The sequence below is a fragment of the Lytechinus pictus genome, chromosome 2, assembly GCF_037042905.1.
Source record: "Lytechinus pictus isolate F3 Inbred chromosome 2, Lp3.0, whole genome shotgun sequence".
Classification (NCBI taxonomy): Eukaryota; Metazoa; Echinodermata; class Echinoidea; order Temnopleuroida; family Toxopneustidae; genus Lytechinus; species Lytechinus pictus.
The window spans coordinates 62187618-62215572 of record NC_087246.1 but is presented as its reverse complement, the minus strand read 5'-3'; the positions used below and the strand labels follow the sequence as shown (position 1 = coordinate 62215572).

Below are 27955 nucleotides of genomic sequence, written 5' to 3'. Positions count from 1 at the left end.
TATATATAATATTTTAAAAGGGCTAGTTTACACTTATATAACATTCTATTCTACTTCATCATTTTAAATAAAATTTTGTAAATTTCAAAGAAACCCATTTAGAAATTCCCAAATTGAAGTCGTTTGATAAGTTGTCGGGAGGGCGAGGGTCATTATTTGTCCGTCAATACTGGAAAAAGTAAGAAATCTACATGGAATGAAAACTATTGTACAAAAAATATGTAGATTACTATAAAAGAATGCTTGAAAAGTAGGAATTCCTTCTTTTTTGTGTGTTAATAGCGACCTTGAGCACTTTACAGATTGGATTTGGGGCTTTAGAAGTCAAATCATCACCATCATCATAATAAACCAATATCATCATTATCACCACCATCATCATTATCAGCATCATCATCATCGTCATCATCATCATCATCATCATCATCATCCCCATCATCCCAATCTCGATCACCATCTATATAATCAGCATCAGTGATCTTTTCAAACTGAAATCAATACACACCTGCATAGAAGGAGGTGAGAAGGTAACTGTGGCATAGACACTGGCATGAGCTGGGATGGCCGCCCTTGCTGGCTCAACGTCAAAGATATCCTGAAGCTTAGACGAAGGCTTACTGGTCTGGAGTTTACAAGAGAACAGCACATCGCAAGATACCTGTATGTAGAATGTGACAGACAAATAAAAATGTTGGATATCTTTTAGCATATTGACCTGGAATCCATCATTTATGAACTGTTTGACCCTGACATTTTGCTGTTAAAAGAAGACGAGAATGACAACTTCGCATACCTTGTAGGCATTGGAGATCTTGAAGCGGGCCTTGGCCTTTCGCCCAACCAGCACATGACCAAAGATGAACTTGTTCTCGTCTTCCCCGAAGACTCCTCCTCCATCAAGCTCCAGCTGATGGGTGTTGAGGAAGACACTTAGGTTCTTGACGATGCGATGTTCCTCAAAGATAGAGCCAAGGTCTGTCAGGTTGATGCCAGGGATACAGGCTTCAGCCATCAGCTTGTACGGGATACCCTGCGGGTGATCGGCTGGGTCACGGTCTGAGATCTCAATGGCAAGATCCTGAGAGGAAAAAGGTAAAATTATTATAATAATAATATCTATATTTTGATAGAGCTTAATATGTTATAAGCACTTTACATATATTCAATATTACCCTGGACATTGGTTCTATTACTGCTCCATAAAGTACCCATCTCCACTCCCTAGGGATCATCCTTGCCAGACAACCATTTTTTTTAACAACACACACAAACCAATCTTATCACATTGAGGTTTATATCATTCATGTTACCCATTAAACCCCTGGGTGCAAAGTCACAAATGTGGATAAGTGCCTTGCCAAAGGGCCTTAGCTCCAGTTGGGATTCAAACCTTCAACCCTTAGGTTTAGAGTCAACTGACTGAACAACTACATCACAACACCAAAGGTGTCGTCTCTTGACTACAGATTACAAGGACTGGGGTTCAATCAAACTGCAGCATTGAATAGCTTTGGCATTTTCCACACTTCACCCAGGTGAAGTAAATGGGTATTTATTCAATGGCCTTGGAATGACTTAAAGATAAATGAAAATAGTTGCAGTAAACACTCATTTCACAGGTTTATAGTCACTATGTCATCATGGATCCAGATTTGGTACAGCTACATGTGCATAAACTGAAATTTGTAAAATCCTTGAATCAGAAAACACATGTGGGACAGTATACTATTATTGCTTGGAAAAAACCCTGCCATTTGACTTGAATTCCCTGCTATTTTGCTAATTTCTCAGCAATTACACAATTTCTTCCAGAATAATATGTCACATATTTCTTTTTTCATGCAAACAGACACTTGGGTGATAATTTTATTGGATTCTGTGCAAAACTCATTTTGAAATCATTACAACTGGCATTTACCATTAAGCCCAGTATATGTTTGATATTTCTCTTTTTAAGCCTATCAACTTGTGGTTGGGGTGAACTTCACATTTAACTATGATTTTACATCACCTTTAAATTTGGTACCCCCCCACAACATACCTCCAGTCCAGAGCCAACAGCTTCCGGGAGGCAGTCAACACTGACAGTGGCCTGGTTGTTGGGAGAGACCAGACCATAGGCTGGATAAACAGTGAACATCCCCAGTTGGAGACGGGTCTGACTACCGCCACCACCACCGCCGCCTCCACCTCCTCCACCGCCTGCTCCACCAACGTCTTGTCTGATGGTGGGATAGAAAGGAAAGAAGATGAGTGGTATAAACGATGGTGAGACTGGTAATGATGAAGATGAAGATTATGAGTAGCATGATGATGATGATCATCATCATCATGATAATGATGATTGACATGAAAATGGGTATCATGACAGAGACTATTAAAATAGTGATAATCCTAAGGATGATGACAATGATGATGATGATGATGATGATGATGATGATAATAGTGATGACAATGATATTATTAAATGATTGTGACAATAATAAGATAACAAATTTATAACAAAGATATTGTCTCATGGACTTTTTATGTTTACAGACTTGCGCAGGAATATATCAAAATAGTTATGAAAGATTGTGATAACTGTAAACTTAAAAGATGATACACTAATACCCTGAAATATAATTGGCATTAATATGGGATGAATAAATGATAATTACTCAAAACTTGAGAGAAGTGTGACAATTGTTGAATTGAAACAGTCTGAAGGAAATTAGTTCTGAATAAAAGACTGAGAGTCTTCTTTTCCTCAGGCCATGAAATTTTGATATGTCAGAGCCAAGAAATATCGTTTGTTGTTTTGAAGACTGACATATTTTTCCATTTAAGAAGTACCATAGGGCAATGCCAGAGGTTCTTTTCATCATTTTGGGTGTGATTTTACTCTGTGCCTCCATGTATCTTTTTTTTTATCAATGGAGGGGGGGGGGAGAGAAACAGGGAACAAGGAACAGCACCCCCCCCCCCCATCATTGTAAAAAAAAAGTTGAAAACAACAGACAATACAAATTTATCTATTAGATCTAACAATCTAAGATTAGAGATGCATTACTTTGTAGATACACTGAGAAATAGTCAGAAAAAAATCATTCAGTATACAGATATTGATTTACTGTGCTATTTTTAATAAGTGTCTTTTAAGGTGTTTTGATATAAAGAGAAAACAGCTGCAATACATGAAGGAAAATATCTTTTAAAAACTTGAAAAAAAAAGTTTTGCAGAAAAAAAAAGGATTTTAAAGATATGATAAGCAACAATTTGTTATGATTGATGGGGATTGAATAAACACTGGAGAGTGTAGTTAGAATCTTAACAGATAAATGTGTCTTTTAAGATACATATATACAAGATGACCTAAATTAATATATATGTACAGTACAGCAACATAATACTTCTACAGTAGTTTATAAGATGGCTACATAATAAAAAGAAAAGGGAAGGGGTCATTTCTCTTTCGTATACATTTTAAAGTTTTTTTTTTTTCAATTCAATAAATTCCAGGTATAAATTTATCTTAGAAAGATCTATTCCTCTTGATAAATGCTTCAACGAATGAATGAAAGAAAGTGAAAAAAAGAAAACAAGTAAATGTGTAGAAATGTGACAACTGTATGAAATGTGGTGGATGCAACACTACATGTACTGCACTGCTAATACGATGCATTGCTAAAATACTGCATATCAAATGTGGAGAAAATATGCAAATCTATACTGGAAAACAAAGATTGCAGATAGAGGGCACTGTAATGTGATTCAAATGAAATACAAGGATAAATATTTTGAGGAGCAAAGTATGCAAACTACTGAAGAATATGAATAGGAAATATGAAGAAAGAACAAATAAAATGGAATATATAAAGGTAAGAAAGTTCACAAGCTTCCTTTTACCTGGTGGATAATCTATAGACCAAAAGAGAAATACCAAAGGGGAAAAAAAGCATGGCTTATTATGAGTGCATTTCAGAGTTGATGATGAATCAGAGATATGGAATTTTCAAAAGAGCATTCATGAGAGAGAGAGTAAAAACACAGGACTTTTCATAACATTTACTTGTCCTCTTGTTTCCTTGGGATAAAACAATACATCAAAAGAGAGAGTATACTTTAGGATCTAGGTATAACAGAGGTGGAACTTGGACATTTTATCACATAATCCAATAGCTTTATCAACAAAGTGAATCTTGTGACATTATTTTCTAAAATATTTGAAAATCCTCATCACTTTTAAAGATAATGATGATCTGTCAAGATCATATCAGGAGGGTGTTTCATAAAGCTGTTCATAAGTTAAGAGCAAGTTTAAGAATGACTGGTGATCCTTTCTTGTGGTAAATGGTATGCACCAAAATGTTCATTGACGATGGTTTAGCGTGTAAGAAAGGTTCACCAGTCGTACTTAGAGTCACTCTTAACTTACGAACAGCTTTATGAAACGGCCCCTGGGTAAAGTCATGATTTGCGAGAAGTTTTCAAATTGAAAATATGACAATTTAAAGATTAATATAGAAAAAAAATTATATTTTTCAAATCTATTTATTAAAATGTTCGGCAAAATAAAAATTTCACGACATTTAACCATTTTCATCCTGACCTAAATATATGAAAAATTAAAATTCTATTTTGTTCATTTTAGGGAAAAAGACTCAATATAATATAAGAAAACTAAAGTTTGTAAACACTATCTTTTCAACCAGAAGGTGAAACATCATATCTTATGTTTCCAAGGTAAATTTAGAATGTTTCATCATATACAAGAATATGGTTAAAATTATAAATATAGTTATAGATAATGAAATCTAGTGACATCTTTGCCCTGTGAAATAAAACGTGAACTCTCCTATCAATTTTAAGTCCATGACAATTCAAGCACAAATGGATATGATTTGAATGCAAAATTTGATAAAGTCTAATTTGCAACAAGGCACTTAAACAGAATGCATTGACTGACAAATGTTGAAAGCATAATGTCATGAACAAAGGTCAAAGGTCATGACTTACCTGATGGACTCCGCCCTCTTGGGTTTGGCCACTGACCGACCAGAGCTTGATCCATCCCTCGACTTGCTACGCTTGTTAGTGCCGGGTGGTCTGTGTTAATGGGAAACATAGGCATGACAACTTATATATGTGTAGATATATGCAAATGTATATGGACCACATGTATTCCTACTCAAACTCATTAACGTCATCATCTCCTAATTCACTACAGGGAATAATTTTCCTCGTATCAAATCGCAATTTCTTCCATATTTTCTAAAGACTGCTACGCAAATCCTTTGTGTAGCAGATTTTTTTACATAGGACTGTACAGAACAAAGTTCTCTCTTGTGACCAATATCAAAGTTGGTCATTTAGCGAAATTATTTCCTGCATGTCTGTCGCATGAGTGGGTTTTGTTGTTAGTTTGTTCTATGTATATCATGCTTTTTATTTTCATTTTTTTCATGCAGAATGCAATTTCCTCTCTTATATCATTAATCATATATATTGGCAGGGGTCTGCTGCAGAAAACTTGCAATCAAACACAACTCTACAAATCAAACGTAACTCCAGGATACACCAATCAATATATCAAATTTAGACTTGTGATTGTGTCTGAGTTGAATTTTCAAAAAATAACTGTTTCTGCAAAAGACCTCTGATGGATTTAGATAACATTGTCAACATCTTAGAAGTTTGCCCTAGTCCAAGTTGAATTTCATATCTTTAATAAAATATGTGTTCATTTTTTAAACACTGTGGTAACAAAATTACCCAGATAAATTTTGCTATGACATGAGAAGAAAAATGTAAAATGGATTTCAATGAATCCTTAGTACATTTTCATTCATTGAATTCTGATGAAAGAGTGCCAAACAACCTCAATCTGATGACAGAATCTTGACCATGGCAAAAAAAACTGATGCTGATATGCACAATTCAGGCCACACTTTATAAAGTGTGGCCTACATTGTGGATTATGACTTGATTATTCCACAATCACATGTGTGATCAAAATGTGTTTCATGAGGGAACTATTAAATGTCACACAGGTTGCTATGATTTACACCACTGTTTATAATCTTACTCTATCTCTCAGTTTAGTTTGATAATGAAAATGAGTGAGTTTACGATTATAGAAAATGAATTATGATGATTTGATTGGATTGTGGATGGAAAGTAATTGCAGGAATTAAATGATATACATGTATATGCATACAATATAATTTCATGTTTCATGAACATATGATTACAATGGAAAATGCATTCATGGCAACATAATATGAATGACTGACTTTAGTTTCATTACAATCAAAACTACTAATATGCACCTGAACTAATATGTGTCTTTTATAATATTTGTTTCTTCTATACATTAATTTCTATAAAGCTTTTGCTGACCCCCCCCCCCCCTATCCTTCTGTTTATTTGTTTTTCTATCTTTAACTCTTGATTTTCATTTGTGTGTTTTTATATGTCTGTCAGTAAAATGATAATTAAACTATACTAAGTGCTCATATCTTGGTCAGATATTCCAGAAAGAGATGAATTTCAAATCCTAATTATAGTATTAATGCATCAGTTTGAGGGTAATTAAAATCAAACAAGTCTTTGGTGTTAAGACAGTGCAAACTGCAAGTGTAATGTCATCACAAACCACTCAGGTAGAATTCTGCAGTTTAAATCCACGATATGTTTCCACATAGTTGTGCAACAACAAAAGAAGGGTTTGGACAAACAAACATACCATACATATGAGGGAACTTGACCAACTAAAGTAACCTTGCTCAGTGACAGTTTACTGAGCAACCCATTGCATTTACAAAGGCACTAGTGTAGTCCTTGGGCCCCATTTAATAAAGGACTTACAACAACTATTGTATCTTTGCCATTTGGCAACTACCATGGTAACAAACTCAGCAGACAATCACAATCAAGGTTTCCAGGGTAATTGCCACACACTGACAAAGTTATCATAGTTGTAAAACTGTAGGAAATGAGGCCCCAGATTTGCAAGCTCAGTGAATACACTAACAACATGAGCAATAGCAGCAAACTGCACTCTCACTAATGATATTTTATATCAGGCTGACGGGTTCATCAGGAAAGGTGCTACACACACATACAACACAGAAACTTCTGTTCATTGTTTCAATTCAACGTATGTTAGTGGGGCCAGTGTGCTCATGTAACGACTTATTTAATGTATCCCCAGTAAGATAAAAGAACAAAACAAAAATCAGTGTTTTGTTTGTAATTGTTAGACACTGATTAAGTTACAAATTACAATAACATCCACAAAAGTAGGTATACATGTATGTCACTCAAAATGATAACCCTTTTACAGTAGCATACATACATCTACATTAATGAGATAATAGTACACTGTAGAAACCTTTATATAATGTTTGTATTATTCATATATAATATCTTTCTTACATGCATAATGAAGAATATGTTTCTACACAACCCACTGTTAACAAATTAATGAATATGAATAACAAAAAAAAAATCACATTTTTGCACAGGGGTGACAGAGAGATGACAAAACATAAAACATGAACACTCTCTCGAAATACAGGGGAGGGTCCTCGGGTAAAACAAATGTGCATGGCATAAACACACTTCACTCCATTACTGTGAGTCACAATAGTAGTAATGTTATGACTGAATATTAGGGGTTGTATGAGTGGTAGAGACGTTATTAACTTGATGCAAACTGTCAAACTCCAAGAATAGTTACCTCAACATAGACATTGACATGGAAACTTTGGATGCTCTTGATCCACTTCATAGGAAAGAAAATTGCAACTTAAAGGTTATACAGGTGAACACATATGAGTGCATGCATTAATTGAATTTATTTAAAGTGATGGTAAAAGAGATGATAGAAATGCATGCAAACAAGATTTTCCTTAACAGACGATTTTAAAGGCATGCAACTCAAATAGAATAGAAATTTCAAAGTGTAAACAGTTTACAACACATGTATCTATTTCAAGACAAATTGATATCTTTTAGATCTGTAATTTGAAAGCAGTGAGAGAGAGAACAGAAAGAGAGGGAGGGAGAGAGAATGGACTAAAGAGGAGTGAGCAAAAAGGAAAGAACCATAAATATGCATCTTCTGAAAGAATTTCGAAATCACTCCTGCTGGCACCATATTAAAGATCTATAGGGTAACTTTTCTAAAATACAATCAATTTGAAAAAACTTGTCTAGAATGATTTCTGAATCTAATAAGGGGAAACCAAAAACAATGTGTTATAAAGAGAAATATAATAAAAAAATTAACTGATGATGCATAAAATTAAAAATGGAGAACAAAGAAATAGTTCGTGGAAACCAAGATTTTAAGAGAAGAAAATATCTGTAGAAATTCAAGAAGAAATAAAAATAAGGGACAAAACCAATAATACTGGAAAAATATCTCAAACAACTTGAAGCAAAAGAAAGAGAAATGTCTTACGCTCTTCCTCGCATCATTGCCGGCTGTATAGGCATGTCACGCACCATACGGTTGATGGTGTATTTGAAGTCAAATTCTCCCTTGTTCTCAATCTGAAAGGTTCGTGGCTTACGCTGATTGACAAGAACAGCCCCAAAATTGATATCGTTGATGGGGTAGATGTTATACTTGCTGAAGATTGATCTGACGCTCAGTTTGACAGGGATACTGGCAATGGTCTCTCCACCGTCTTTCAGGTTGGGCTCAATTACCTGTGATAGATATTAAAGCAGCGCTTAAGTGACAAGTCAATGGGGAAAAGTAAGCATATTTCTGAACTTGCTCGGCTTGGGAATATAATCATGCTAAGTGCAATGATTTATTGCCCAATCTTTCTAATTTTGTGAAATGAGAAATCAATCAAGCAGTATATTAATTACAAATGATGCTCACAGACCAGACTTTCGTAATTGGTGCCAGTATGTCTGCCATTTGTCTGGGAGTAGCAAGTGAGAAATAATTTGTATAGACTGAGGATACAGAAGTTACTTTGAACCATAAATTCATGATGCACACTGTTGGATCTTAGAATACCACCCCATGTCAAGCACTGACCCGCATTCCTCCTTGTTTATCAAGTTAATGTACATTTCATCTCCAATGTCATATAGAATGTTGTAAATTTCATTTCTCCTGAGAGTGGATTTCAATTTGATTGACAGGTGGAATGCAGAATGAACTGCTGTTAATTACCTTCTTGTTAATTTCATGGCATTAATATGTATATTACATGAGTTGTAAATTACACAGGAAGTGTCCTTTACATGACCTTCCTTACAGAGTGCATTAGCTTCATTATGTATTTTGCAAATAATATATTATCATACAATAATGCATAGATCTCAGAAAGGATGAACAATTAACAAATGGAATTTGTGTTTCAAACTAAATTTGTACAGCAACCACTCAGTTTCAGTTTGTAAAATGTTAGAAGTTCAACTTACGAATAATGTGTTTCAGTTTCAGTTTGGTTTATTTTCATATCTCATAAAATATCAAATACAATGTAACGTCCATCAAAAGATAGTGAATCATTGATAATAAAATAATACAATACATCACGATTATTCATAATAAATAAGATAAAGGTTATACAATTGAAAGTTCAGATTGAAGACAGATATATCAATAAGATGAGGATATGAAGGGCAAACTATTAAAAAGCAGAGCTTGTAATTTATAGTTTCAAATCATCTATATACAAAGTCCTCACAATCTACATAACCTTCATCCACAATCATAAAATCATAATCAACATTGTCAAAATTTGAAAAAATAACATGCATTATATTATGCTCAAATATTAATTGAATTTGTTTTACCTTTTCTCTAGCATTTCAAAGAAAATTAACAGGAAAGGCTTCATGAACAGTAATAAGACAAAGTTTAGCAAAATCTAACTGAGATTTATGTGTATCAAACACATGTTTCAGAGAGAACTTTATATTGTGAAAAGGTACCCTAAGAACCTCCTACCTGGCATTTGAGAATTGGCTGATCTTTGATGGTGATCTCTTTCCTAGACTTAAAGATAACTTGGACCTGGGTTGGTCTATCATTGGGGATCAGGACCCCCTTGGCTGGGATGACAGAGAACAAGTTAATTATCTCCTCCCCGCTAGTAGGGGTTGCCTCCAAGATAAAGCTTTGAAGAAAAAAAAGGATGGTTGAAAATATAAGCATCAAGTCAAAGATCTCTATCACATAAGATATTTTATTCTCATCCCTTTTCTTGTCTTCCTTGCACTGCACCTTGGGCACTTCATGTAAATGGAAATGGCCCTGTCCAAAGTAAATGTAAAATCACTGTCATTATCAATAAGTATATAAATGTGAATTTAACTTGTATTCGTCTTGAAAAAAAAATGTCCACCTCCTTTATTTTATTTTTTTTAAAGGTCATATTGCTTTTTTGTTCTTTCATGTCTTGAATACATTAAATCATAAATAATCAAGTGGGAATTAGACTTCTTTACTTGGTATGTAGGTATTAAGTAACTCTATACTTGCTATCGTTTAAAATTAAAGTAATTACAAAGAGTAAAACCAAATTCCTAAGTTGATTGTTTGTCAAAATCTAAAAATCAAAAGTTTGTCTTTTATTATTCTAATTGGAGGTAATCTGTAGAAAATCGATCTCATTATTTTTATTGGACAAGATCTGTTGATGATCTGTCTCATTATTTTCATGGACAAGATCTGTTGGTGAACTGTCTGATTGTTTCCATTGGAAAAGATCTATTGACAATCTGTCTGATCATGGAAAAGATCTGTTGACAATCCGTTGAAATCTTATAGATCTTCATTGGTTGGCTGTATATGCTACTTTACCTGAATGCAATCTCATATCTGCCTTTGTTCTTAAGAGAACAAGTCTGTTTTGTCTCATCCATGACCCTGATAACCCCAAAGTCCAGACCACCATCGGCCCCCTTGGGGAAGCTCATGTCCAGGGCTACATCATATGCTTCGGCCAGAACCTGGATGTTCTCAGTCTGCAGAAGACCCATAATGTTCTCAACATCCGATACCTTAAGAGAGAAGAATAAAAAGTAGGTCCTCATTTAATGAAAGATATAGTCAGTGATTTTCACTAGCAAGTGTTAAAAGCTACTGGAAATCCTTGCACCTGATTGGCTGACAGAAGATTAATCAGTGAAAATTACTGACAAACACTTCATGAAACACCTCCCAGGAGTTATATATTAAGGTGGGCAGCGTAGGGAGGGAATGACCAAAGAACACATAAAAGTAGCAAGCCAAGAAGAGTAGGAAGATTGGGTTGAGGAAGAAGGAAGCATGAAATTGGGTAACGTGGATGGAGGGGGTTCTGTGAGTATAAGGTAAATTTGGTCACCTCTGTTCCATGGAGACAAAACCAGATTTCAAGCTAAGTACAAATTATTGTTTGCAAGCCAACAATGATAGGGAAAAAAATTATTTTTTAACAGAAATTTTGGTTATACTGCTTACTTGCCTTCATCTCAAAACTTTGTTTACAAATGAATTCTGTAATGTTCACAGGCAACCCATTTTTTCAGCAGATCATCCTCTTACCTCAAGACGGATCATCTTCTTGGTGTTGACTGGTTTCATGGCCCTGAAGTGGGCGTTGAGGGCAAACTCAGATTTGGGTTCAATGACACCACTGTCAGTACTGACTGAGAAATCATCACCAAGAGACTCCAGTCCACTGACCCTCCATGCCACAGGTAGGAGGGTGCTGTTACGGAGATAGATGGTCTTGGTGTCTTTCCTGCATGACAAATAATAATATTCACCATTTACAAAGCTCTTTAACTACAATGTTTCTAAGCACTGCATACTATTACCCCAGCTTTAGGATGGCTACCTTGATCAGGTGCTCAAGGAACCCCTTCCTACCAGGTAGCCTTTTATTACCAAAGGATGTGAGTACTGCACTGGGATTTGAACCCAAGACTTTGTGATTCATAAAACCAGTAGCTTTTACACCACATTGTGCACAGCATGTGCAATTTTAAATTTTCTATGTCAAAATTTCACCTTAATCAAACAGATGGAAGCATTGTGGTCTAGTAATTCTGACTCTCGTCTTTAAAAAAATAGGGTCATGAGGTTTAAATCCTAGCCGAGATGGTTTTCCATCAGCATCCACAATGTACTGCACTCAACCCAGGTGAGGTGAATAGATATACTTTGCAGGATTAATTCCTTGAATGCACTGAGCAACGCTGAAATAGTCATAGCTCGAGCTAAAGCCAGGGTAATAATAGTTGCGCTTAGTGCCCTCAGGCAAAAAGTGCTATATAGATCCAGCTATTAAAATCATTATCATTTCTCAGGTACCCGGATATTTGACACAAAAAGCATGTGTGTCTAGTTTTGCAACTGGATAATCACATACCGGTGAAGCAGAACTTTCTCAAAGTGGAGTTGTTTCTTGTCAAGTTCTAGCTCTGGTCTGACCCCGTAGCAACCGATCTTGAACTGGACAGGTTCTGGATTTTCCTTGATACAGCAGACCAGGGTGTCCTCAAAGTAACCCTGGTTCTTTGGATAGGCCCAGATGGTCAATTCCTATTCAAACAGAAATTGAAAATGTGGATAAAATGTTGTGCAGATTTCTTCTGAGACCAATTAAAAAAAAAAAATAATAATATATTCAATTCAAACAGTTTGAATGACAGATAATAGCAACCCCTAAAAAGGATTTACAACAAATTAAAGGTTACATCATGGGAACTGTGTGATCATAAAATAAACAAGTGGAATGCCTCTGGCCGTCTCACCTGCATCACGCGATTCAATATAGCAGCAGTGCTGATTTTGAAAACTACTATAACTCGCACAAGATGTTCAGTGATACTTGGTTACTCGTATTTCCACGTTTTATGAATTAGACCAATACACTTATAGAGATATGATGGCAATTCAACAAATACCCCTAATGTGGCCAAAGTTCTTTGACCTTACATGACCTTGTTCATGTGACCTGAAACTCGCACAGGATGTTCCGTGATACTTGATTACTCTTATGTCCAAGTTTTATGAACTAGACCAACACACTTTCAAATTTATGGCTGTAATTCAACAAATACCCCAATTTGGCCAAAGTTCATTGACCCTAAATGACCTTTGACCTTGATCATGTGACCTGAAACTTGCACAGGATGTTCAGTAATACTTGATTACTATTATGTCCAAGTTTCATGAATCAGATCCATAAACTTTCAAAGTTATGATGGTAATTCAACAGATACCCCCAATTCGGCCAAAGTTCATTGACCCTAAATGACCTTTGACCTTGGTCATGTGTCGTGAAACTCATGCAGGATGTTCAGTGATACTTGATTAACCTTATGTATAAGTTTCATGAACTAGGTCCATATATTTTCTAATTTATGATGACATTTCAAAAACTTAACCTTAGGTTAAGATTTTGATGTTGATTCCCCCAACATGGTCTAAGTTCATTGACCCTAAATGACCTTTGACCTTGGTCATGTGACATGAAACTCAGGCAGGATGTTCAGTAATACTTGATTAACCTTATGGCCAAGTTTCATGAATTAGGTCCATATACTTTCTAAGTTATGCTGTCATTTCAAAAACTTAACCTCAGGTTAAGATTTGGTGTTGACGCCGCCGCCGCCGTCGCCGCCGCCGCCGCCGTCGGAAAAGCGGCGCCTATAGTCTCACTCTGCTATGCAGGTGAGACAAAAACTTCTTACGTAGTCTCACTTTTGTCATTTGTTTCCTAGGGAGCAAAAGTAATTTGAACCAAAAAAAAAACCATGCTAGCAGCAACGAGATCAAGCTTACAAAAAAGGAGTTTTTATGCATTTTGAAGTTGAAAAATTACAGTCCTGTGCACATTATTCATGGATTTTGTGAAAATAAACAAGTAGGTTTTGAACAGTAAGGGGGGAGAGGAAGGGAGACTTTCCCTTTGCCCCTCACCCCTGCACCCTTTTATAGCCATGTATCTCCCTGGAAAAAAAAGGAGACTAAGTAGCTGAGCAACAGAAGGACCTAACAGTAAGAGATGTAGATCTACCTGTGTCTGATTAGACTTGAGCACCATGGTGGGTGGATCCAGCAAGAAGGTGGTTCCGTTACCATCATGTTGGAAGCAGAAGGTCATCTCTGCCTCAAGGGGTGAGGTGTTGCTGATGGTCAGTTTCTCCATGTTCTCTGGGTACTTGCCCTCCTTGTAGCGGTCCCTGGTCTTGCCCGCCAGGAGTGGTCCCATCTGAAGCAGCTCGGTGCTCAGGATGTATTTCTTGTGGACAATCTCATCTGCCTTCTTGCTCTTCTTTCGGTGTGGAAACACAATTCTGGTGGGGTGAGAGATATGGACAAATTAAAGCCATGTATACATATGGATTTCCACTGATGAAATGAATGAATATGCGTAATGATAGAGCTCCGATGAGATATTAAACTTTTCAACTTTAGTTCAGATTATGTTTGAAAATTGAAGCATAAACAGGTGAGAACTGTTTATATTAGCTGCATCGATTGAATAACAAAAGAAACCATGCATTTAGTGCAAAATGCCTACATATCATTATATAATGAATTCAATAAAAATGCATACTAGCTAAAATAAATTATTGCAAATTAATGTGTGTCTTTCATTCATAGAATATTGAGTAAAAATTGTTTTGAAAAGATATGAAGATATACATAGCTTTTGAACTGAATGTATTATGTTTATGTTCACTTTTAAATATACCCTGGGAAGATTTCCATACTGGATTCGCCTTATACAAATACAAATCGCATAATTAGGTTAAGTTGAAAATCCAAGTTGAAGGAATAGCCCCCTTTGGTGAGGCATTTATCACCATAACCAGGTCCCTCAGAGAGGATCTCAAGCCATTGGTCCCCTGGTTGCTGAATAACAAGGACTTGGCAGCCAGGTAAAGAAAATCACTGCTAAACCAGTGGAGTCTTACATGAAACACCTTGTCTATGATCTCAGCCCAAATTTGTTCTCAGCCAATCAGATTCAAGGAATTCAGTAGCTTATAACAGCAGTCAGCCGATATCCCTGATAAATGGATTCATGAAATGTTTCCAGTGCTTACCTTGGTTCTCTACTGATATTTGGGAAGGCACACACACCCCTGCAGAAGAGCTGGTAGCGTCTCCTGGTGCCAACAATCTCAAAATTGAGTGTCTGGTCAAACTGACCAAGTTCATCAGACTGGAAGCGCAGTTTAAGGGTGACCTCACCCTCAGCTGGCACGGTCCACCTGAAGATTGTAAGTCTGCAATGGAAGAATATTTTGAGGTGATCAATATCTAATCTAACTCTATTTCAAAGTCACAATAACCACAATCGGATCGTTCAACATGGTTTGAAGACCCTATGGCTCTTTGTCTCCTAAATTTTCTTCTTAACTATAGTATAATCTTATCTTTTAAAATATTAAATACATCTCAATGAATCAGATGATTTTTTTAATTGTGAACAGACCTGACATTCTTGGAGTCATGCATGTTCATATCCCCAGTGGTACTGCTTTGCCCATCAAAGTCTGATCCGGGGGTGGTGGTTCCAGGAGGCGGTGAGGCCACGCTGATGGATCCCTTGCGATTGCGGGACCCCTTGGCAGAGCGGCGGCGTGACCCGGTGCTCTCGGCTCCAGGCCGGAGCTTGTCCTTGCCTCCCTTCTTACCGGTAGGAGTAGAAAAGTCATCCTGCAAGAGAATTTGAAAGGAATGTTCATGACAGTTTGATGAAGATTATATTTGGCTTTATCTTCTGTACTGCTAAGGGAATCTATTACAGTCTTTTTCTGGACTGATGCAAAGTGTGTGTAATGTAATATTCACATGGTCATCGCCATGCCTACTGTAAACTGTGGACTGTATTTCACTACAGGCATGAATGAATCCATTGTTTAGTGCATCTGACACAAAACATATCTCAAGGCCTTTATTTATGAAGCGGTGTGATTGATAATAATATACTTCAACTTTACATTAATCTTAACTGTGTATTTCAACATGAACTTGAGACTGATTTCAATCAATCACAACCTTTAAAACAAACAGACTTGGAGGAAATTTCACTAATTGCTAAAATCGTTGAAGTTCAGATAAAAATCAGTTCTATTCATTAGTGAATCACTTAACAGAGGCCTGGAGCAAAAGGAATTGCATTTTAATGGAAACTATAAAAAAAATCAAACATAAGGTTCAGATACACCCTTCCGATTGGTTGAGAAGTTTAGTTGCGTTTGATTTTGGGGGTTGGATTTGATTGCAGTTCTCTTTGCAAAGGACCCCATGTAAATCCTTTGTACTTGACTTACCTTGTTGTGTCCTTTGTCTGGAGTGGCTGCCTCTGGATCTACCTCAGGTTCTTTGGGTTTCTCTTCTTGTCCAATATTACTGAATCATTTAAGGATGCAAATTATGAGCAAAGGTGATTTCAAAGGTATAATCGCTGACTGGTATCAAAAGCAATTATATGTATGGAATTCAAATATCCAAAGGAAGATATCTTTTCCTGAATTATTATCATTTCAGAAATGAAAAGAATATAAATCTAATGATCTTGAATGCTTTCTAGGTGCAAAGATGATAAGTAGGTGTACAGTTTAACACCATGCAGCAGTCCTGAAAAGTGCAGTTGGTATCATCCTGATCATGATTCATCCTGATAATGACCATAGCAAACTGGTTGAAACATGGATTAAACAGTTCTTTTATGAGCTAACAATTACTTTAATTTACACAATCTGATGTACACCGACTACTGAAGTCAATAAATATTCTAACTATATGTCAAGCTCTTTACAAACAACACTCAAAACTCTGAACATGCAAGGGTAAGCACATATGATGAATTTTTCAAAGATAAAGCAATACTCACGGATCATCAGGACCATTGGCCACAAAGTAGTAGTGTCCCATTGGGTCAAAACCAGGGGGCGGCTTACGCTTGACAGGGTATGGGATAACAGAGAATGATGCTGGAGGTGGGATGGGTGGACCACTTGGTCCTAAACCTAGACCATCTAAGACCTGAAACCAGAATGATATGAATCTCGTTTGTTTTTATGAAGTACACACATTCATTTTGAATTTTGAAATTGTTACAGACACAACTATGTCTTCAGCTTGACATCATACCGATGTACATGTAATAGTGCATAACGTCACATGCATATTCAATACCAAACACATGTGATATGTATACCCAGTATACATGTATCTACAATATTTACATCTACAATATGTACTTTTTTCTTGGCTGCAAGACCAAAAATTTTGACATTTCATGTTAAGCCAAGGTGAAAGGTGTAGAAAAAAAACTTTTACCTAAGCAAACAAAAAAAATCACCCATTTATAGCCCACTCCTACTTAAACAAAGTATATCTCACCTCCTGGCAGGATGGCAACTGACCAATGTCCAATATCTTCTGACCCATCATGTCATCAGGCTCGCTGGCATCGATGATGATGTTGGGTACTCCTAGCTGCTCCTTCTCCTCCCCCTCTTTGCCTTCTCCTTCCCCCTCCTTGGTCTCTCCTTGCTCTCCAGACTCGGCTGCAGCCTGAGAGACATCAGAGGAAACAATCATAATACAATCCAAATCTGATTCACCTGTCTAACAATGAAGTGGTTCCTCAAAAGCTAAAATCTATTGTTTTTAAAGTAAAAGATCAATCAAACTTCTAAAAACAGATTTTAAATACTTTAGAATTGATTTTAGCATTCAATGAATCACCCAAGTTCCATAAGGTCAGCATTTCCAATCATTTTAATAAATTTCTGGAAGGTGATTTTACCATTGGGTGCTTGTCCAGGAAACATAATCATTCTACTATATTAAGCCAAAGAAAAGCAAATAATACATTTTCATTACATTTTGTTTCTCTTTAGTGTTTGTGAGGCACATCATCCAGACTCTGTACATAAAGACCACCTGCCTATAAAGATCTGTTTCCCTTGAGCAATCTTTAGAGACAATTTTTAACTGCCTTGAGAGATGTTTTACCATTGGTCTCAACACTCCTAGTGGTGTAATATTAGTATCCAAGCTTACACATTGTTGCCATATGATAATCTTTAGCACTTCAAGCAATCCCTCTGTAAAGAAGGTGAGGAAATGTGCATTGAATGATGTCTGGGATCCTTTGTATTACAATGTATCATGCTGGTCATAGAGTAATGATGGAGTATTACATGAAAGTTGACATTCAACCCTTCACCCAGTACCACAAGCTTACTTTCACAACTGACTGCAATGATTATAAATGATCGATAACTTGATATTACAATTAATTGCTAAGTTTTGTGTTACAGGTTCCAGGACAGCTTACCTTTTCAGCCTTCTCCCTCTCGAGCCTCTCCCTTTCTTGCCGTTCCCTCTCTCGCTCCTTTTCTTTCTCCTTCTCTGCTTTGGTCTTGCCCTTCCTGCCTGATGGTGGATGGGCAGGGGTCTCTTCTGCTTCTATGTCATCACCCGAAGGGTCTGGGACTATCTGACCTGGTGGCAGAAGGATCATGGACAATTAAACATAGTCATACATTGCTTAATGACAACCTGTATAGAATGAACACCTGTCTATAAAGATTACAAGTTTGATTATCCTCAAGTAGTCTACCCCACTAAGGCATGTATTCCAGGGACATGTTCATGAAGACCATCTGCTCAAAATGACCACTATTCTTGCTGCCCTTTATGTTTATTATATACAGGTTCACTGTCGCAGAGTTGTATTTTGAATTGGTCTTTGGAGACAAACAACATTGAACATAGAAATGAAAGAGCAATCAAATCTACCTTGGAAATCACCTATCTACAGAAATCACATGTATATAAAGCAATAATTTCCTTGGCACCTGACATCATATTTCATTCCTTCCTAATGCAAAAAACAGGTAAGACTTTTTGCTCAAGAATATAAAATAGAATATCCCTTAGGGGTGTTAGTAAAATTACCAAGAAAAATAGTAAAATCAATAGAAGAGCTCTGAATGACCAAATACAGATTACTTCCTCTTAATCCAATAGGATTGGGAAGTCCTCATAAATTGATTCTTACCTGTGGTCCTTTCCCATCTTGCCAGGATTTTCTCAATGTCTTTCATGCCATGCTCAAATGCCTTGAAGCGACAGGTCAGCAGCATCTCGGCCTCCTTGGCCGGATCTCTCTCAACCTCTGGCTCAATGACCACTTCATTAGAGATAGGACGACCCTTGTCTTTCTTCTTTTTCCTGATAAGAGACAACCAGCACATCAAATGCATTTTAATTTGAGCTCCATGATATACAGGAGTCCCACAAATACATATCATCACTGTGTTTTCCATCTTAGGTAGAAAAAGGTAATATATTTTAGTGCTTTTTTTTTTACTTCTGTTTATTCTGAATCATCATCATCATCAACATCATCGTCATCATCATCATCATCGTCATCATCATCATCGTCATCAGCATCATCAGCATCATCAGCATCATCAGCATCATCATCATTGTCATCATCATCACTATCATAATCACACCTATTGTTGTCATCATTTAATCAACCCCCTCCTCCTCCTCATCATAATCACCATCATCACTATATCAACCCCCTACTCATTGTCTTCTCTTCTTCGAACCCCCTCATCATCATCATCATCATCATTACAAACACAATCACAATCATGATTATCTTTCATTCCCATACCATCTCCTTCAACTTACTTTGTTCCCTCATCCTGAGGCTGATCACTTCCTGCTGTACCGTGCGACTCTGGTCTCTCCGTGGCAACGGACTGCACCCCCTTCAGAGCGTGGTCCGATGGAGCGGTGGGGTCAGGGGGTCCTTTCCTGATGGTTGCCTGGCTAGAGGATATGGCTGCCTTGCCATCCTGTCCTTTCTTAGCCTGGCCCGGTCCACCGGGTCCTCCCTTAGTGCTATCCTTGTCTCCTGGTTTACCACCCTTCTTCTTCTTGGCTCTGTCACAAATTAATCAATATAATAAGCATTCTATATTTATATAATAATCAAACTTGCAAGTATAGCCCCTGACTCCTTCTTTTTCATAAGCCCAAGTTCTTTATACCTTGGTCACATTTGTTCTACGGCGGCCATACGGCGAGTCGAAAACAGCCGTTTTAACATCTTTTTGGTACCAGCTACATAAAGGTGGTTTGAATAAAAATGAATAAAACGGCTGTTTTCGACTCGCCGTAGAACAAATGTGACCAAGGTATTAACAATTCAGCATAAACACCCTTGTTTTTTTTTCGAAACTTGATTTTTGGGGGGGGATATTTCCTGTATGCTCTATATGAAGCTAAAGAAATTGGAGTCACACAGCCTCCAATTTCTGAAATAGATATTTCAAAAGCAAGTAACTCTATATATATTTCCACATGAAACAATGACACATTTTCCTCATTTACTAAGAAACTCCACAGAGATGCTTCCTTTTGTCATGGGACGGCAGAATACATTGCTGAACAAACTCTATCATCATTCACCTCCTGCAATTTCTGCACTGCATATGATAATGAATTCAATTCAGTTCATCCTATCAAGCATCCACTTATACGGAGGCAAAGAGTGGAAAATAAATCAGCATAATCACAAGATTTGTAAAGAGCTGGTATCAGCCATGTACTGACCTTAATGGTGATTTACAAATTTAAATAAAATCAATTCACACAGATATAAATGACACATTAGAATAATAACATAGTAACAATGAATTTGGGGGCAAATATGAATGACTGTCGAGCAAAGCAACACCAGTGCAAAAGCAGGACTTACAATCAATAAACAATAAGAACAAAATCAAAGTATTTCTTAGTGTAGGTAATTTAGACTACCTGTCATTACTTTATTGATTTATCATTTTTTCCATCAAAGAACTCAAACAGAAACCATTCTAGACAAACTAATTTGATAATTCCTTGACTTACTTATCATCTTCCAGCTTTTTCTCTTCCATCAGGGCTTGAAGCTCCCTATCCTTGCGTTCTCTCTCAAGGCGCTCTTCCATTTCTCTAAAAAAATAAAAATAAAAATGTTTAGTATATCACAAACATCTTCCAAAGGGCTGTGAAAATTATAAATAAGCAAATGTGTTCAACTGACTGCATAACAACAAAAAATCAATTGCATTAGTGTTTCTTTGGGGGGGTTCAGCAGAACTATACTATGACAAAGGATATTTGGGGGGGAAATGTCTCTGTAAGTGTCATCAGAATGCAAACCAAAATTGACATAGATCTATTTTTTCTTCATTATTTGCTTACTTCTTTTGGAGCCTTTCTTTTTTGGCTTTGAGTCTCTTACGATCGATGGCGGCTCTTTCCTCCTCCGTCAAGGCATCATACTCATCCTCTGACATCTCTTCAAGCCTCTGTCTCTCCTCCTCTTCCTCCTCCCTTTCACGTTCCTCTGTTAAAGGAATGGGAAAGAGATCAGTTGATTGATTACCTTACCTTTAGAACTTTATTATATAATAATAGTGTGTGAAGTTGTGCATATGTTATGAACAGCATTATGAGCCCCACCCTGCTAAAATGCCAACCACCATCAATAAAGAGCAATTGTCACATCTTAAAATATTTGTTTGCTTCCACAAATATGGCTTCTTGTTGTAGAGAAATAAATCTATACATGACCAGCCTATATATATATTTTTTTTTACAAAAAACATATTTTTAAAAGAAACAAGTGGAATGTCTCTGGCCGTCTCACCTGCATCACGCGATTCAATATAGCAGCAGTGCTGATTTTGAAAACTACTATAACTCGCACAAGATGTTCAGTGATACTTGGTTACTCGTATTTCCACGTTTTATGAATTAGACCAATACACTTATAGAGATATGATGGCAATTCAACAAATACCCCCAACGTGGCCAAAGTTCTTTGACCTTACATGACCTTTGACCTTGTTCATGTGACCTGAAACTCGCACAGGATGTTCAGTGATACTTGATTACTCTTATGTCCAAGTTTTATGAACTAGACCAACACACTTTCAAATTTATGGCTGTAATTCAACAAATACCCCAATTTGGCCAATGTTCATTGACCCTAAATGACCTTTGACCTTGATCATGTGACCTGAAACTTGCACAGGATGTTCAGTAATACTTGATTACTATTATGTCCAAGTTTCATGAATCAGATCCATAAACTTTCAAAGTTATGATGGTAATTCAACAGATACCCCCAATTCGGCCAAAGTTCATTGACCCTAAATGACCTTTGACCTTGGTCATGTGTCGTGAAACTCATGCAGGATGTTCAGCGATACTTGATTAACCTTATGTATAAGTTTCATGAACTAGGTCCATATATTTTCTAATTTATGATGACATTTCAAAAACTTAACCTTAGGTTAAGATTTTGATGTTGATTCCCTCAACATGGTCTAAGTTCATTGACCCTAAATGACCTTTGACCTTGGTCATGTGACATGAAACTCAGGCAGGATGTTCAGTAATACTTGATTAACCTTATGGCCAAGTTTCATGAACTAGGTCCATATACTTTCTAAGTTATGCTGTCATTTCAAAAACTTAACCTCAGGTTAAGATTTGGTGTTGACGCCGCCGCCGCCGCCGTCGCCGCCGCCGTCGGAAAAGCGGCGCCTATAGTCTCACTCTGCTATGCAGGTGAGACAAAAACGTACTGCCGTATTTTGGTTGCGAAAACGTACTAAATACGCCTAAAATGTACTGGTTGGCAGGTCTGTGCAAACGTACACTGATTCGGAATACATCCGGGGTCAGATTCTGGTGTAGCACAACCAAAGTGAACTTACCTTTCTCTTCTTGTAATCTCTTCTCCCTGGCCTGTAGAACCACCTGGTCAAGTTTGAGTGTGACAAAGTGGATGTACTTCCTGTTGTTGAATGCCCTGAGGAGAGCCTTGGCTGTAGTAGTCTGGTTAGGACTAAACAGTGTCTCCAGACCATCAAAGACAACACCCTTGTGACAGTCGTTCAACTGAGTGGAAAGTATCCAAACACAAAATTAATGAGAAAATCAGTTTCTCAGTGTATCTCTAAACTCGACCATGATCTTATGTGAAAATATGGCAAAAAATGTGATGCTACGGGGTGAAAATATATAATCTCACAAAATTCTAGATTCTTCTAACAGTCTCACTCAATTCCTTGCATATTGTGCTATCAAGATATCACATATTTGAATTCAATCACATAATCTTTATAGCTACAATTGAATAACTAAATCTGAAATAAATTTATCAAAAAACCCAAAAAAATTTCCATCAGTTGAAAGAGTTTCTGAAATAGGTCAAACAATTTTTATTTATGTCATTGAGTGGATAATACCATTCACAATAAAATGTAAAATTAGTAACTGAGTGGTATATTATCAATTCATGCAGCACAAGTGCATTTAAGTGCTCACCTGCATCCGCTCGGCCAGGATTTCAGCAAGCAGTTCATCAGGCAATATACAGCTCATCAGACCTTCCTCCCCGGCTACACTGGCACTCACACTCAACCTCCTAGCAATAGGTGCGGCTGGTGGGGGACTGCTGGACAGTTGGGTGGTGGTATCACCCTCTTGCTTGGCCCCCTTCTTGTCTTTCTTGTCAGATTTCTCTGTTTTGGCCGGGGGCGGGGGTGGGGCTCCATCCTCGCCAGCCACCATGCTGTGGGCAGGTTTGTGGCCAGAGATGGTGCTGGTCTTTCGGTTGCTGATGACAGAGTGGGCACCGCCCCCACCCATGACAGAACCTGAAGCTGCACCGAGTCCCTGTGTATGCTGATAGACCGCCTCCATGCTGAGTGCCCCGCCTGTACCCTGGGCTTGGGCTTCACTGCCATCTCCTTCCTTGGCCAGCTGAGCCCGGGCCATCTGGGCACACATCTCTCTGGCCTTCAATCCTGCAGGAGTGTTGCCATTTGAGATAGCATCCAGAATGACGCTATCGACAGTAAGGAGAGCTGCCTCGTAGTGCTTAGCCAAAGCGATAGATGTGGTGGTTTTACCTGTTAATGAAAAATAAAAGAAGTTAACATCTTGTGATACCTTTTTTTCAATTCTTATTACTGAACCCTGCTTATTGAAGCTAGCCTCAATTATACATGCCAAACTTCACTCTCCAGGAATTAAACATTTTTTAAGCTCATTTACAAAACAGGTGTCTGCAATTACATTAAAAAGTCGCAGAAGACAACACAAGTCAGAAGAATAAGCATGCGAATATTGCCAGTGCAATGTAGGAGTCGTGTAAAAATCATACTTAAAAGTCAAACATATACTTTTCAATATTTGTGTAATTCCTTACTACCCGAAGGTTTAGACCATAGTTTCAAGGTAACATATATCATAATATTGGCCACTGAAATTTCCAAAAGTTCTTACCAGAGAGAGGTGCCCCATGGACCACTAAGGCCAGTCCTCTGCGCCTCATAGCAGCCTTGCCCTCTGGGGACAAGTCTATGCCGAGATGCCTCGCAATGGCTGCAGAGACTGGCGTGATCTCTATCAGCTCACCAACCCCAGCAGTACTGGATGAATCCTTCTTGTCTGTCCGTGGAAATTGTACAAAGAGGAGGAGAAGATAGGAATGTGTTTAACAAATTAAAACAAGGAAAATAGCTAATTCATTGATACTAATTTTAGATATCTATGGTTATGGTGCCTAATAGTTTCCTGATTTAGCTTGGCTGAGATACAAAGCAATACAAAGAAATACAAAGCAACTGAGGGTGATTTAGACCTTGAAATATCCAGAGGTGCTTTAGAACCCAGACTTAACTTCGTTCAGTGAATTTCTCCTAGGAAATTAAATGAAGAGGGCAGACAATGATTTTGCCCCTGATATGTCCAAAATGGCCTAGAGGAAATGCTCAATATACCCAGGCCCCTTGCATAAACAGTTATCATTACGGAAAATTTGCCATCCAATGGTATCTACCATGGTAACAATGCTCAAAACGCCAATCTGAATCAAGGATTACATGGGAGTTACCACTGGATGGCAGTTACCACCATAGCCACTTTTTTGCAAAAGATTCCCATAAATTACAATCAAATTCTATATAAACAAATAATTTTGACTGAGAAATAATGAAAATAATTATGAACCATGGCCTCACCCTGAGTATCATCCTCTTCCTGTTTGTCCGCCTCTGTCTTGTCCTTCTCACCATCCTGTCCTGCCCCATCCTCAGCAACTGAAGCAGTAGCTGTAGCAGCAGGAGGCTGGTGGCCAGTAGAAGAGGGCTGGATGACTGCGACACCTCCTGCTACTGATGCGGCTGGAGTGCGGGTGGCAGTCTGACCCTCTTCACCTCCTGTGTGTAACATATACATTGTAAACAGTTCCTATCAATATATGAGTTCCATGATACATACATTCAAGATGTTATAATAATAAAAGGCATTCATATAGCACTATCTATCTAATCTACCTAGAAATAATCTAATCCAAGGCACACTATTATTACTATTACCCCAGCTTTAGCTTGAGCTGACTTCAAGCCCTCAGTGCATTTGAGTAATTAATCCTGCTGGGTACCCAATTACCTCACCTGGGTTGAATGTAGCACAATGTTGGCAAATTTCTTGCTGAAGGAAAAGATGTTATGGCTGCAATTCAAACCCACAACAGTCTGATTGAAGGACAATCTTAACCACCAGACCACAACGCCCCCATTATGACATCACTCCTATACGTTAATTCAGAGAGATCGGACAACCACTATGTACTCAATACTATGCATTAATCACTGTTTCTCTGTCAAAGAGATAAACCTCATTTAAGCACTACAGTTTTCCTGGGATCTCACTTTAAGATCAACTGATTAATCCTCATTCGTCACTGCGCACAGGATTCATCTTATCAATTCAATATATTATTTATTGAATATGTCAGCTCACACTGCCTCAGCATGCTATAGACCAATAGGGAAAAGTGAGTGGTCAACTCACAAGGAAAAGTGGCCTCGCATGATAATGAACGTTGGTGGCTAAAAATCGTACTTGAATTTTTAGCTGCATGTCGCACATAAGGCATCATTGTGTTGTCATATCATGCACAGATAAAGAATGCTACAGCAAAAGTCATCAATAAAATAATTTTTGGAATATCACACGTGCACTTAGCGACTTTACGTCAGTCTTCTATCTTTGATAAGCACCTCCCAGTACTGTTCCTCACCTTCGCCTTTACCTGCTTCCAAAGCAGCGGCTGCTGCTGCCCTGGCAGCCAGCTCCGCCTCCACCTTGGCTTTCTCCTTCTCCTCCTCTTCCTCCAGGCGTCTCTTCTGCTCCTCATAGAACTCAAGGATCTCTGTAGGGAGCTTCTCACTTGGAACACGAGGAGGCAGGAGCAGGGTTCCATGTTCGTCATAGTCCTTCATCAGGCGAAGCATCTGAAAAAGTTTGGTGAATAAGGCATTAAAAATGATCATATGTTTTAATTTAAACCAATATAAACAAAAAGGGTTTCTGAAAACGTTTACTCTTATATCATGCCTATATGTAATCTTTGCTCATCATAATCACTTATAACAAATCCATGAGAAGAATTGATTTGCTGCAATGCCAGTCGATTTATACCATAAAGGGAAATCTGGGCTCAAGTACAAAGTTTCCTGATCAATCACAAAATCAAGATCATTGTTATACATGCACATTGTGCTCAAAACAATGGTGAGAATCAAATCAAAATAGTTCTTTCATATTTGCAATCTAATGTAAACCTTTTGCTTACGGGCCCTCACTGACATTTCCAAAGACGTTTTTTTTTTAATGCAGTATTTCCTCCAAATTGCTTCCAAACTTCCATTAAATTCCTTCTCAATATACAGCGAATTTCAATGCGTAAGATATTCTTGTTCAAAATAAATTTTAAAAATTTTGTTTTAAACGTATGTACAATCTCTGTAAAAAAATTGTATTTTATGCAAACATTGCACTATTAGTCTTCGGAAATCGGCATTTGTATATTTCTCTATTTAATGAACAAAAATTAAATGTAATTGAACAGAAATATAAATGATCTAAATTTCTCTTAGTCCTTCTCTCACCTTCTCCTCAGTCAGATACTGTTTATCAAACTCCAGAGAGTAGAACTCAATAGGGAAGGTACAGGGGTTCTTGACAATCACTTCCTTCTCGTCTCCTGCGCTGTGGGGTAGGATAGGTCCAAACTCCAGTAGGGACTGACTGAGTTCTAGCCTGGGCTCCAGGCCAATGCCAGTGGCCATCATGGTAAGACGCTGACTGCTCTGGTTGATGCGCAGGGTGATACGCTCCGAGTAGAGTTTCTGTGTTAAGGAAATAACATGCATATATTTGCAAAAGATTTGCATATCATTAGCATAGGATTGAATACCATGTGCATAAGAATTGTATTTGCATATGATTTTCATTTCAATCAATATCATTTGCATAGGACCTGTATGCCATTTGCAGAGGATTAGCATATTATGTGCATAGGAACTGCACATAATTTGCATTAGGATTTTTCATATTATTTATACAGGATTAGACATCATTAGCATAGACTATGTATACTGTTTGCAATATAGGATTTCCATATCAATTTCAAGGGATTCCCTATCCATAAAACCATTATTGAATTATTCAACGTAACGATTCTGTAAATTTTATCATGGTGCAGAAGATAACCCTTTAATACAGTCTGTCCAGTTTGGAATTCTTGCTGGAATGCTTCCCATGAAGTGGAGAGAGCACATACATTGTGTGCGGGCAAGACAGAATCTGATAACAAGGGTTTAACAATTTTTAACAATACATCTGTAATTGTTCACTTTTTTCATGATTATGTTAATAGTATCTCAAACAACATATTTTTCTGTAAAATTATCCATTTCAGCCCTTGAGCTGCATGTCCATTTTTATTACATAAAATCCTAATTGCAATTTGCATTAAATTAAATAGTACTTTAAGAGTAATCTCATTGATGACTATGCAGTGGAGACAGTTCCCTGAACATGAGCTG

General features: G+C 37.4%; 1 protein-coding gene across 19 annotated transcripts in view; it reads right to left on the bottom strand.

The window, feature by feature from the left end:
* LOC129269120 (hydrocephalus-inducing protein homolog) overlaps nucleotides 1-27955 on the bottom strand; it is a 96285-nt gene that overhangs the window by 28697 nt on the left and 39633 nt on the right. For 12 of the 19 annotated variants that reach the window (XM_064095348.1, XM_064095350.1, XM_064095346.1 and 9 more), the window contains 28 exons: nucleotides 27017-27256; nucleotides 26146-26359; nucleotides 25082-25279; nucleotides 24345-24509; nucleotides 23382-23968; nucleotides 22769-22952; nucleotides 21246-21390; nucleotides 20910-20993; nucleotides 19686-19940; nucleotides 19042-19214; nucleotides 18316-18482; nucleotides 17373-17546; nucleotides 16861-17012; nucleotides 16298-16376; nucleotides 15457-15680; nucleotides 15065-15247; nucleotides 14029-14308; nucleotides 12376-12548; nucleotides 11547-11745; nucleotides 10821-11020; nucleotides 9966-10134; nucleotides 8451-8701; nucleotides 7725-7769; nucleotides 5000-5089; nucleotides 4053-4067; nucleotides 2042-2222; nucleotides 794-1078; nucleotides 506-658 (listed from right to left, as the gene is read on the bottom strand). In XM_064095348.1, the coding sequence (XP_063951418.1) occupies nucleotides 506-658; nucleotides 794-1078; nucleotides 2042-2222; nucleotides 4053-4067; nucleotides 5000-5089; nucleotides 7725-7769; nucleotides 8451-8701; nucleotides 9966-10134; nucleotides 10821-11020; nucleotides 11547-11745; nucleotides 12376-12548; nucleotides 14029-14308; nucleotides 15065-15247; nucleotides 15457-15680; nucleotides 16298-16376; nucleotides 16861-17012; nucleotides 17373-17546; nucleotides 18316-18482; nucleotides 19042-19214; nucleotides 19686-19940; nucleotides 20910-20993; nucleotides 21246-21390; nucleotides 22769-22952; nucleotides 23382-23968; nucleotides 24345-24509; nucleotides 25082-25279; nucleotides 26146-26359; nucleotides 27017-27256 (5265 nt within the window). The remainder of the gene's footprint in view (nucleotides 1-505; nucleotides 659-793; nucleotides 1079-2041; nucleotides 2223-4052; nucleotides 4068-4999; nucleotides 5090-7724; nucleotides 7770-8450; nucleotides 8702-9965; nucleotides 10135-10820; nucleotides 11021-11546; nucleotides 11746-12375; nucleotides 12549-14028; nucleotides 14309-15064; nucleotides 15248-15456; nucleotides 15681-16297; nucleotides 16377-16860; nucleotides 17013-17372; nucleotides 17547-18315; nucleotides 18483-19041; nucleotides 19215-19685; nucleotides 19941-20909; nucleotides 20994-21245; nucleotides 21391-22768; nucleotides 22953-23381; nucleotides 23969-24344; nucleotides 24510-25081; nucleotides 25280-26145; nucleotides 26360-27016; nucleotides 27257-27955) is intronic. The other 7 variants (XM_064095351.1, XM_064095335.1, XM_064095340.1 and 4 more) reach the window with 3 other exon arrangements.